The sequence below is a fragment of the Vanacampus margaritifer genome, chromosome 7 (assembly GCF_051991255.1).
Source record: "Vanacampus margaritifer isolate UIUO_Vmar chromosome 7, RoL_Vmar_1.0, whole genome shotgun sequence".
Lineage (NCBI taxonomy): Eukaryota > Metazoa > Chordata > Actinopteri > Syngnathiformes > Syngnathidae > Vanacampus > Vanacampus margaritifer.
Window position 1 is genome coordinate 17,421,761 of NC_135438.1, and position 12,102 is coordinate 17,433,862.

General features: G+C 41.0%; 1 protein-coding gene across 2 annotated transcripts in view; it reads left to right on the forward strand.

Annotated features, from left to right (window-relative positions):
• rgs12b (regulator of G protein signaling 12b) overlaps positions 1–11,655 on the forward strand; it is a 55,555-nt gene extending 43,900 nt beyond the window's left edge. Inside the window, exons 7-19 of one of the 2 annotated variants that reach the window (XM_077571417.1) lie at positions 530–699; positions 1,037–1,129; positions 1,222–1,365; positions 2,736–2,918; positions 3,014–3,164; positions 3,424–3,518; positions 3,655–3,858; positions 5,531–5,604; positions 5,691–5,817; positions 5,899–5,995; positions 6,091–6,143; positions 8,504–8,657; positions 8,888–11,655. In XM_077571417.1, the coding sequence (XP_077427543.1) occupies positions 530–699; positions 1,037–1,129; positions 1,222–1,365; positions 2,736–2,918; positions 3,014–3,164; positions 3,424–3,518; positions 3,655–3,858; positions 5,531–5,604; positions 5,691–5,817; positions 5,899–5,995; positions 6,091–6,143; positions 8,504–8,657; positions 8,888–9,453 (2,111 nt within the window). In that variant the 3' untranslated portion in view covers positions 9,454–11,655. The remainder of the gene's footprint in view (positions 1–529; positions 700–1,036; positions 1,130–1,221; positions 1,366–2,735; positions 2,919–3,013; positions 3,165–3,423; positions 3,519–3,654; positions 3,859–5,530; positions 5,605–5,690; positions 5,818–5,898; positions 5,996–6,090; positions 6,144–8,503; positions 8,658–8,887) is intronic. The other variant, XM_077571418.1, reaches the window with a different exon arrangement.
• Positions 11,656–12,102: the final 447 nt, after the last annotated feature.

Consider the following 12,102-nt stretch of genomic DNA (forward strand, 5'->3'; position numbering starts at 1 on the left):
GCGTCAATGCTTTCCATCCACGGTCATCACCTTCATCATCATCATCGATGATGATCATCGTTGTCATCAATGTGCTCTTTTAGCTTTGGTCGATGCTTTTGTCTTTGCAATAAAACGGGTCGGGCGTGAACTCCTCGCAAACGGTCGCCATTTTTCCTTTGTTTTCCATTCTGATCTCCTGCTCGACGCTCTAGCTCCGCCTCTACTGACGCCCACCCGATCTTGTCAAAAGACAGTCATCGCTGCCCTCTAGGGGCCAAAAATAGTCCTTAGGCACAAGAGACCTAATTGAAACTTTCACCAGAGATGCGGAGGGCTTCCCCCCACCCGTTTAAAAATAAAAATAAAAAATTGGATGACGTCTTTTGACGTCATTGGCAGTGCTCCGTAGGTTTTTACTTGACGTCTTTAAACGTCAGTGGCAGTGAAAGAGTTAATATCGTGACATGACGAGGGCGATATTGTGGCATTTATATAATAATCACGATATTGCCGTTATCCTTACGTCCTATCTGCGTGTGTTGTCTAGAACTGAACAGCGTGGAGCTGCAGGGCTGCAGCAGTGACAACAGTCTGAACAGTAATGCCAGCCTCCCCAGCGTGCAGAGTCACCGGCGCCACACCGAGAGACGAGTGGCCAGCTGGGCCGTGTGCTTCGAGAGGCTGCTGCAGGACCCCGTGGGAGTCCGATACTTCTCGGTAACCAACTGTAGCTGCTCTTCTGCAGCAGAGACATGTTGACTTGAACCTATTGACTTTTCCTGATAAGTGTTCCTCGGAAAGAAACTGTTACTAATCGCACTGGTGACTTTTATCTACTAATTTCACCATTTCCATCCTGGGAGAGATTCTTAAATAATTAGGGAGGGATCAATATTATTGATTGTACCGTGAGTGGCAGAAATGGACTTTAGACCTACTTGGCTGTTATTTCACAAACGTGTACAAAACAGTGTTATGTCATGTTATTAAAGCAATCATGACCTTGCTTGTCAAAGTGTTGTTTTATTTGTAATCCACATTTTTGTCACTGCAGGAATTCCTGAAGAAAGAGTTCAGTGAGGAGAATATTTTGTTCTGGCAGGCATGCGAGTTCTTCAGCCACGTCTCTGAAAATGACAAAAAGCAGGTACAGCATACACTATGCGTGCTTCTTATTTCCATCCTTTTGGTGCAATATATTTTAGATGCTATAACTTGCTCCTCCCGTCTTGCTCCCAGTTGTCTCAGCGAGCCAGAGAAATCTACAACAGTTTCTTGTCCAGCAAAGCCACCACGCCGGTCAACATTGACAGTCAAGCTCAGCTCGCTGACGACATCCTCAATGCGCCCCGACCTGACATGTTCAAGGAGCAACAGTTACAGGTTGGCTGGACAACAAGATGGCACTTAAAGGAATGTTTAGGAAAAAAAATATGAAAATACTTTCTTGACAGTGTATTAATTGTTGAGTGGTGGCTGATTAAATAACACATTAGCAAGGCTTGTTGTGTAAAAGGAAACATTAGCTCGATTGATTTCATCGGAAATGTTACTAATATCAAGAGTCACAAGTCGAGAAGGTTATCCTTAACATCATCTTTTAACTCATTTAACATTAACTCTTGATACTGAACCTCAAATGCGTTTTTCCAAAACACCCCTAAGCCTGTTATCTTGTGATGCTCCTATTGCAATTTTGACGGCCACATAAAGAAGTCGGTCATGGAACCGCAAACAACTGTGTACAAGTACCACTGGTTTCTGGTTTACCTTCGCGTCAACGTTCAACATATGAAATCCAAATATTAAATGGTACATGGAGTGCACTTGAATAGCGCTTTGTCTTCATACGTTTACTAAGCCATATTCACTATCTCATTTAAACATTAAGTTGCCGAAGCCTACATTAGCCGTTGACGCAGTGTACCAACCCCAATGGAAATAACTTAAATAAACTTACTTTAAGGATCCCGTGCTGTTTTCCCTGGCTGACGGGAGAACTAAGGATGTTGTTTTGTCCCATTTTAAATCCATCTGCGTCATGTGTACTAGTTTTTTGTAGCTTCGTCCTCGTTAATGCTAAGCTCGCTAATGCTATGCTAATAGCTTTGTCCTCGTTAATGTTAAGATCACTAATGCTACGCTTGTAGCTTCGTCCTCGCTAATGCTAAGCTTGCTAATGCTACGCTAGTATCATCGACCTCGCTAATGCTAAGCTCGCTAATGCTACGCTAGTTCCCTTGTCCTTCCTAATGCAATGCTCGCTAATGCTATACTAGTATCTTTGTCCTCGCTAATGCTAAGCTATTTCATCTAAGCTAAGAAGGTGTGATTAGCGGCCAGCAGCCACGTTTGCAAAGTCCCTTTCATTTGTTGTGTGTAGACATTAAAGCAGCCAATTATTCCGTATAACAGTGTCACACAAAAACTATTTCCGGGTTACGCGTCGTTCGTCGTTTCCGCGTGTGTGCAAGCCCCACATAAAGGGAGACGGGAGATTCCATTCATATGTTCCTCTATGACGGTATGCATTGGCACATTATGACTCGAGTGGGAACATTCTGAATCGGCGTTCATTTACAACAACCAATCCACTACTAATTTAAATCACCACCGATTAATGCACAGCTCTAGATGCTATATATAGTTTTAATCTATTCCCCTCTCTAATCCTGTGAAAATTTCTTAATCTCCATTTGTGTTTTCAGTTTTGATTACTTAATTCTCTCTCTATTTGCTTCTTCCATTTTTAGATTTTCAACCTGATGAAGTTTGATAGTTACACACGTTTCCTCAAGTCTCTGCTCTACCAAGCATGCATGTTAGCCGAGGTGGAGGGCCGACCCCTGCCTGACCCTTACCACATCCCCAGCAGCCCCACCTCCAAACACAGCACCACGGGCTCGGACCGCTCCAACCTGTCCACGCCCAAGAAGGTAAGCAAAAACACATGTGCGCTGGCCTCCACTCTGCAGCGTGTCAAAACAAGTGCTGTCTGCCCATTTCCTTTCTTCCTGTTTGGATCCTACAGGAGGACAAAAGGAGCAAGTCAGGCCGCTCGTTGAATGACGACAGCCGGGATGATTCAGGAGACAGGAAGAAGGGAATGTTCTTCTCTTGGTCCCGCAACAGGAGCTTTGGCAAAGGTCCAAAGAAGCGAGAACTGACCGACTTTAATTACAGTCAGTTCATCTTCATACTAATATTTTCTACAATATTCCATCATATTGTTACTCATGTGCAAAATTAGCAAGATGACTGACCCGGTCACATGCAATGGAACGTATTTATTTCTGCCACAATAACAACACATTTCCAAACTTTGTGGCAGTTCTATTAGAATATATTTCATTGTGCAAACATGACTGGAATGCTTTTTTTGTTGGACCACCAAAAACCATCTGTGTCTTTCTTGAATTTGCTGAATGAATTATTTTTCAGATTTCTCTGGTAGCAATGGTCGGCGTGAGTCCCAAGGTTCGCTGTCGTCCGGCGCCAGTCTGGAGCTTGGGACATCTGCTTCTGGGAAGAATGAGGTGAGTCTGGAAAGACTGAAAAACGTTATGTTATATTTAATAACAGTTACTTTCATGAGAAAATGTAACTTTACCCCCTCATTGTTCTTCACTTTTGATTCCCACGCCTCCTCTCTTGTCTGCTTCTGTTCTTCAGGGAGATGTTTCCCGTGTGGCGGTATCAGAGCGTGGAGGAGGCAGCGCCCCCCTGAGGCAGTGTAACATAAACTTGCCAGATGGGTCTTGTTGCTCCGTGCCGCTGAGGGCTGGCGTTTCCATCAGGGATTTGTTGCTGGGGCTTTGTGAGAAGCTCTGCATCAACCTGGCTGCTATCGACCTCTTCCTGGTCGGAGGGGAGAAGGTACAACGCAAAAGTATTTCAAGTCAAGTAAATGTTTTTGTCCAAAGTAGTCATGTGTGGTTGTCTATAGAAAAGCCAAAATGGGAGTGTTAAAGTTTGGTAGTTTTAACTCTGACAATGTTAATTTAACACATTCATTAGTTAATATTAACACTTGTAGTGTTAATGAAAGCAACTTGTTTTGAATGTTAAACAATACAACACGATATGGTGTAAAATCAACACTGGCCAGTGTTGATTAGTGATTAGTGAGAGTTGTTTTAACTCCATCTCAGTGTGAAAAATGTAATACTTTCAAATATATTGTTTTAACTACATTTAGTGTGGAGCATTATAAACACATTGTAGTGTTAAATTTACACTTTTCTTTCGATTTTGCTGTGGGTGAACTGATGACAAAGATGCTTTTTAATCAGTTTACGTGACCGTTTTTAGAACCTTGCCGGTGCTGGTCAGCCTCTAGTTATTCCCATTGGAAATGCCGTACTAGAAACAGAACCAAGCTTCATGAACTGCTCAGCCTATTTGAATGTATTTTTATTTTTTTTTCCAGTGCAAAAAGTAATTCATGGCTATTAAATATAAGAAACAAAAACACCCTGGTAACTTTAATGATGAACGCATAATATAAGTCTAAAAAGAAGTTAACCTTGAAGCAACACTGAAATTAAGTTTCTCGGTATCATTATTGATGAACAATTAACATGGAAAAGGCATATAGAATATGTCAAATCTAATGTGTCACAAACCGTAGGCGTGTTACACAAGGTTAAAGAATCATTGAACAAGAACGATTTATTATTGTCATATAATTCATTGATTGTTCCATAGCTGACCTAGTGTGGGGGTGTGCAGCCAAAACCTACACTGAATCCATCTTTCTTTTACAGAAATGTGCTATTAGTGTTGTTTGCGGTTGTGGATACAGAGACCACACTAATCCATTATTTATACAACTAAAAACTTGTAAAAATGTAATGAATTGATGGAGTTTAACCGCCTTAAAATATTGTATAAAGCCCATCATGAATTTTTTCCAAACCTAAATATAGAACAAAACAAAAAGAAAGATGTCTTTCAACTCAAGGTGTCAGTCTGTTGAACAATCTGGATTGTAAAACTAAATCTTCTCAGTCTATTTGTGTGTTTTTTTTTAATGTGTAAATGCACAATTACTGCAAAAATATATATAGCACAAAGACACGCAGTTGAACTAATTTGAATTATTTTGTATCATTGTTAACTGAAAGCGTCTTGACCGCTCGCTGTCATTGATTTTGTGTTTTTTTTTTTGTGTTGATCAGGGGAACACAAAACAAGTTTGACTTCTTTCTGTCCCCTTTCATTTCTTTTACTTTACTTTGAATTTGAATATTGCCTTATATTGTCTTTTTTCTTTTACAAATGATTGATTGTAAACACACAAATAGCTTAATGACAACAAGTGTTGCATATTGTAACATATTGTATTGTGGACATCACAGCTTGAATATAATTATCTGCTTGTTGTTCAAATTCTCGCTTGTTTGATGTCAGGGTGAAGTTGAAGTTGCTCCCTGCTCCTCTTATTGTATGATAATTAAAAAGATTGGAAATAGTCTTTATTTTGTATCTGTTTTCATGACGTGACCAAAGCATTTTATAACTTTATGATTTTAATTTTTTTTCCCAGCCACTTGTTTTGGATCAAGACTGTATGACATTGTGTTCTCGGGACCTCAGACTTGAAAAGCGCACTCTCTTTAGGTCAGAAACGTTCAATCCTTTGATTATAACTTGTAGCATATTGATGTAACTTTTCAAGCTGGGAATTGTGTTTCCTCTTGTTCCAGGCTAGATTTGGTCCCTATTAACCGCTCAGTGGGCCTGAAAGCGAAGCCCACCAAGCCAGTGACGGAGGTTCTCAGGCCGGTGGTGGCCAAATATGGTCTGCACCTGTCAAATTTGGTGGCACGCATTGTAAGTCCAGCTCTTGAAGGCGGCAACGTTTGCATGATGTCGTATCATCGGTCCGTCTGAATTCCATTTGTGTGTTTCAAGAGTGGTGAATCTGAGCCATTAGATCTCGGTCTTCCCATATCCAATCTGGATGGACTGAGAGTGGTGTTGGATTCAGCAGATCACATGCCAGGAAAAGGTAATGAAAAAGTTGCACGTTCAGTTTGTATTGACAGAAAACAGTACATTTTAAATCAAGTTTACTGCACTTCCCCTTCACTTTCTGTCCTCCAGCGCCGTCGAAAAGTCACATCGGGCCTTCTACGAGCAGAAACCAATCAACAAGCGTAAGATGCCTTCCAGCTTTTATATAATCTCCTGACTCTGGAATGTTTCATAACCCACTGAATGTCTCCTCTTCCTGATGATGATATCACGCTACTAAGTGTCTCCCCCGCTGTCTTCAGTGACCCATGTCTGTTTGTTTGCAATGTATTATAATTGTGCACAGGTGTATGACGCGTGTCTATGGCAGCATCCGACTCGCGCGTGTGTGTGTGTGTTTGTTTTTTATGTTGGGCAAGATTCTGTCTTGCTCTATTTTTGTTGTCTGTCTGTGGTCCAATGCATCGGCAACTTTTCCATCTGCTTTGTTATTTCTTTCTCTGACCAATCAATCCACTGTTGGCTTTTTACAGCTTCACAAAGAGAATTAGTTGGTGGTGGGAGCACTATAGCGCTCGATTGTAGATGCTTTTATCGAGTTGATGTCAATGTGCAGTGGTTATTTGTTTGGCTAGTTTTGGTTGATTTGCTTCTGTAGTTGGTAGATGTTGTGGTGTGTGTCACAGTGTTGGTGGTGCATTGTACACAGAGTTCGTATCTGTGGTGTCCATTGTATATATTGAAAACAAATAGCAGCCTTCCCCAACCATTGGGCCATGGATCATTTAATACCAGACCTTAATTTGACTCGTTTTGTATATATATATATATATATATATATATTTTTTTATTCAATAACAATGCAGAGGTTCTTTGACAAAATATTCTGAAGACTTTAGTACTACCAACAAAAAGAAGCCTACAATTAAAGTAAAAGACTAAATTCACAGTGTTGAACAGATCTATTAGAACACGAGACTATCAAGCAGCACAAAGTGTTTTGATATGGATTGGATGCCTTCATTTTCAATGTGCTCTCAACATTACCATTTTGAATAGGAATGAGTTTTTTTCTCTCACTAGTCTTAACTCATTATTCAAGTACAGTATAGCATTCAACCACTAAAATGATTTTCACTTGTCACCAATGCAATTATATATATTTTTCATTATAACTAATACAAAATTTGCCATTACAGAAACAGGAAAAAAAATGGTCTAAATGATTTTGTTTAGCACTGTATGTATATCAATTGCACTGAGCCCTAAGGTGACTTGGAAGAGAATAAAGACCTTCACATTTTTTTTCTTTTTTTCTTCTATGTCAGCTTAGCTCAGTACAATTGACTTTCACTGATTTTGCAATATGAGACTTGTATCTCTCAGTCATTTTCTGGTCTGGTCCATGAAAACAAATGGTTGGAGGCCGCTGATTTACAAAGTATTTGGCACATTTTGAAATACTTGCAAATCCAATATTTCAGCCCACAATGGTTATTTAAGTAGCCTGCATTGCAATGATGATTTGTATTAATTATATTTTATGTTTTTTTTATTTTTATATACTCAACAGTTAGTTATAATATCGTATGATAAACCGTATTTTTCGGACCATTGGGTGCACCGTACTATTTGACGCAATGTTAATGAACAGGTCTATTATTTTTATAATATAATATTTTATTACATAAGGTGCTTTACCTATACGCTATTAACTATTATACTAAGTTATATCGGGTAGCGCCGCATGTCCCACGTGAATTGCTTTGAGCGGAGGACAGGATCCTCCGGCAGATGAAAAGAATGCTTGAACATCTCTAATCAATCAGGTGACTGGTGGTTGTGTTATTACTTTGGCTAATGCTAAATGCTATCTTGGTTGACAGTTCAACAGCTGTAAACCACACAATGCACTCACTATTATTTAACCTTTTTTGCTTGTTCCCGGCAGCTATTGGAAGTTGTCATTTACCTTGAACCGGTCTGGTCCTGCATTGTATTACTTGAAATATGTCGCTAGAAAAGTTCAGGGTCTACTCTAAGAGGTATAGCATTAGACTAAGGGGACTACGTTTCCCACGACACGGAAACAGGAAGTAGTTCTGGTTCAGATATGACGAAGACATTAGACACCTGCTAGCGATTAGATACAAATGAGAACGCAAACATAATCTAAATAAATTTGAATTGAAGACGACGAACTAAAATGCCGACTGTGCCTTATGGTCTGAAAAATATGGTACGTTTTCTTTCCAACGTTTTTTTTTTTTTTAGCTGACCGACTGGGCGAAATCAAGCACTTTTATTGCTTCATAATGAAGGTCCAACCTAACTCGTTATTATTAAGAGTCCATGAACGCCATTGTCTATTAATCCCATCAAGCCCACAACTGCACCATTAAGATTAATTTTAATAGCCCCTTCTTCACAAAAGTCGCCCCCACGCGCCATGAAAATGCCATCACGCCCGTCCGTCTCCATCAGTAGCTCTCGTCCTGCTGTACGTTGACACCTCTGCGCTCGCTCTCCTTGTGGCTCCCAGGGGGAGGACAGGCAGTCAAGGAAAGCCGCTTCCACCCACCCCCATGGGGAAAACGGCAAGGCCGGGAGCCAGCCCTTACCCAACCACTCTGTCTCTCTTCATAAGGCTCCGGAGAAACGAAAGCAGAAAAAGATTAATATAGACGAAGCTGAAGGTAAAGATACAAAGACCTCCTTCTTCTTTCTTCAATTCTTGTTCTTGAAGCTGTGTTGCTGTAATGACACTAACTCGCTAGCATGTAACTAGCTAGCTATATGTAGCACACTAAATGTAGCTTTGACTTGCCAAACTGACTCCCTCCGCTTGCATGCCACCTCAACTCCAACAACGAGCGCTGTTTTCACCCGCCATTCGGGAGGTTTATTCACGTGTGTGTGTGTACAGAGTTCTTCGACCTCATATCCAAAGCTCAGAGCAACAGAGCTGACGACCAGCGAGGCCTGCTGAACAAAAGCGACCTGCAGCTCCCAGACTTCCTGCGCCTGTCCCCAACCGGCCGCGCCGGGCCTTTGCCCTACGACCCCGGTTGCTCCACCCCTCACTCCCGTAACCCTGGCAACGGCGGCGCTCGCCTGGGAAACAAGGCCAGCCACGACAGGGCAAGCGGCAGCCATTTTCTCAACGCTCACCATCAGTCTCAAAGTTTGGACTCTGCGTTGGGCTCTGACATTGGCGGGTGGGGGAACGCCAGACCGCCTTCCTCGCCATTTCCCGCCACATTCTCTCCCATCCACCCGACCCAGGAGGCCCAGCGTGGTGCATTCAAGGACACTGGCAGGGGGGCGTCGGTCCAGATGCTGGAAGAGGACGCCTTGTCGGATCTGACGCTAGTGGGCGAGGGGGACATCAATAGCACCAGCCTCAACTACGTCACCCCCTCCAACCTGTCGTCTAAACCCCACCCCCAAACCCAACAGCAGGACGTTCGCTCAGGTACATCGCCCGCTTGACCTTTCAACTTCGAGTGTTTGACGTGCCCTCTCGCCCCCTCTTCAGCTGAGACTGAATGCATCCACGTCTCCTCCCTTCCTTTAGTCAGCTTAGTCCTAACGTGTGGGACAATAAAAACACTCCCCCTGGTACAGTAGCATTCAGTTCCGGTGTAACTGTACAACAGCTTACACTACAAATGTGCTTTGTATTCTAATAGTCATGTATGCACTGTGACCTAAGTTGGTCGGACATAGGACAGGAAGCTGAAGCGAGGATAAATGGATGCATTATGAAAGGTCACAAGTTGTCCCTGGAATTTTCCTGCGTGGTGTGTATCTGTGTGACGTTTTCAGCAGGCTTGCTGTGGATTTTCATTTTTCTTTCCCACAGATGTAAGAGTGAGGGTGAGTGCCAGCTCCCTTCACCAAAAGAACATAATGATGCACTTTAGCCCTTTACGAACAAGATTACACATTCGTACACAATTGCTCGTTTACCTTGACAGTTCAAGTATATTCACGCTAAAAGAATGGAATTTAAGTTATATGATATGGTTGGTGTGAGGGTATTATTTACATTTGACCATCCAAATGCAGATTCCATGCTATAGTAGCATGACCGAACACATTTGCTCAGCTGGTCTTTGTTCCAACTCGAGTACAGTATATCGTGTGTTTTCACCATTCTCACCTCAAACGCAGACCACAGTCTTTAGTTAGGTTTCCATCCACCCATTTTTATTAATTTATTATTAGTTTATTAATTGTCAAGAAATGCGAAAATAAAACTGAATTCGAAAAAAGGGCCCACGATTTATTTATTTTTTACGCTTAAAGGTGGTGGATTTTGAAGCCTATCAAAAAAAAGGAAATTGTGAATTTTGGCTATGGAAACAGGATTAGCGAATAACCGCTGGCAAGACACGTTTTGACCGGATATTACGTCACACGTACGTTTGTAGTCACAAAGAAATGTCGGATGGTAAAGTAAGTTATGTTTGGGGGAGACAATGAAACTGAAATATTTTTGGAATAAATTAAAGAAGTGAATATTAATGCTATTTTAGATGGAAAACAGCAAAGAAATGCTACGGTTTATCAAGAATTACAAAAGCAAACTCGCTTTCTGGTCTTCTTCTTTTAAATTACTGGTGGATCACGTCCCCCCTCAATATTTGCAAAAGAACAGATGTAAAGGGGCATAAGTCGCATGTCCGTTTTGCACATTTTCAGCAAATTCGCTTAAAAAAATCGAAACAATTGGATGGAAACCTGACTATTGTGCACGCCAGCACTGCTTGCAGACCAGAAAAGACACCGAAAGTTTTGCACCAACCTTTAAATTTTTCAATTCTTCTTTGCACAACATCACAAAGTTATGTTATGTTATTCTCAGAAGGTTTTCACAGAGCAGATTCCTGAAGTGACTCTAATTGTGCAGGTTGTTGCACGAGTATTTGGAATGGGACAGAGTTTGTCATTTTGCCTTTATATTTCGCCACATTTGATTTTAAAGTGGAAGTCAACCTTAACCATTTCTTGACAATATGTTATATGTGACCTCACTAGTCTAAACATGACATTCTGATTAATATTACATTTGTGTAACATGAGTTATGAAGCAAAATCCAGCTGTTTTTATCCATCTTTGGGGGCGGCCATTTTGCCACTTGCTGTCGACTGAAGATGACATCACAGTTGCTCAGGTCTCAGGTAACAACCAATCACAGCACCGCTTCAAAAAAACAGGTGATTGATGTCATCTTCAGTTGACAGCAAGTGGCAAAATGGCCGCCCCCTGAGATGGATACAAATAGCTGGATTGGATGGAATGCAAATATTAATCAGAATGCCATATTTAGACTAGTGGGGCTGCATAGAACATATTGATGTCGAAAAAATATTTTGGGTTGACTTCCTCTTTAGATAATTAAAAAAGGCAAGTCACAAAAGCTCAATACTTCTTGACTTACATTATTATGGCTAAATGGTTCACATTCCACCTATGATATATTGTCTACCTTGTCAGTAAAACAAAAAGTGTTAATTATTTTGTATATAGACACACTAGTGAAATCCCCAAACAGAATGTTGCTATTGTTCAACTGCAACTGCAGCTACGTTGCAGTCAACATCCATCTTTATCTGCTCTCTTTCCAAGTGTCTGTAAATAGATACAATAAATGTTAAGAGCTTCAAGTCTCTCTTTGTCTTACTAAAGCAGCCTCTAGTTCTTTTCTCTGTCCTTCAACTTTTATCCAAGTCCTGTGACATGCCACATGTCAAAGCAGCTAACCCATGACAATGCTGCACTATTTCATAGAATTTCATCTTTAGTGCAAAGATGAGAATATGGCTACTTTCATGCAGATGTTGACATTCTAAAGGTGGTCGTGAGTCGTGACTGAATGAATGCATGGCAGGGTGATCCCGTTGCAAAGATGATTGGGATGATGTCAGCAAACCGTTATTAACATCAACATAATATACAGGTGCATCACATTAATTTGAACATTGTAACTTTCAGCATTTCAATTGAAAAAGTGAAACAGCTGTGTTGTGCCGTGAGATTTTACAGATTTATGATCCAAACAGAGCAGCGTTTTTGCCATTAAATTAGCAACCTGACATTAAAAACAGGTTTCAAAAGTAATATAGTTTAAAAAA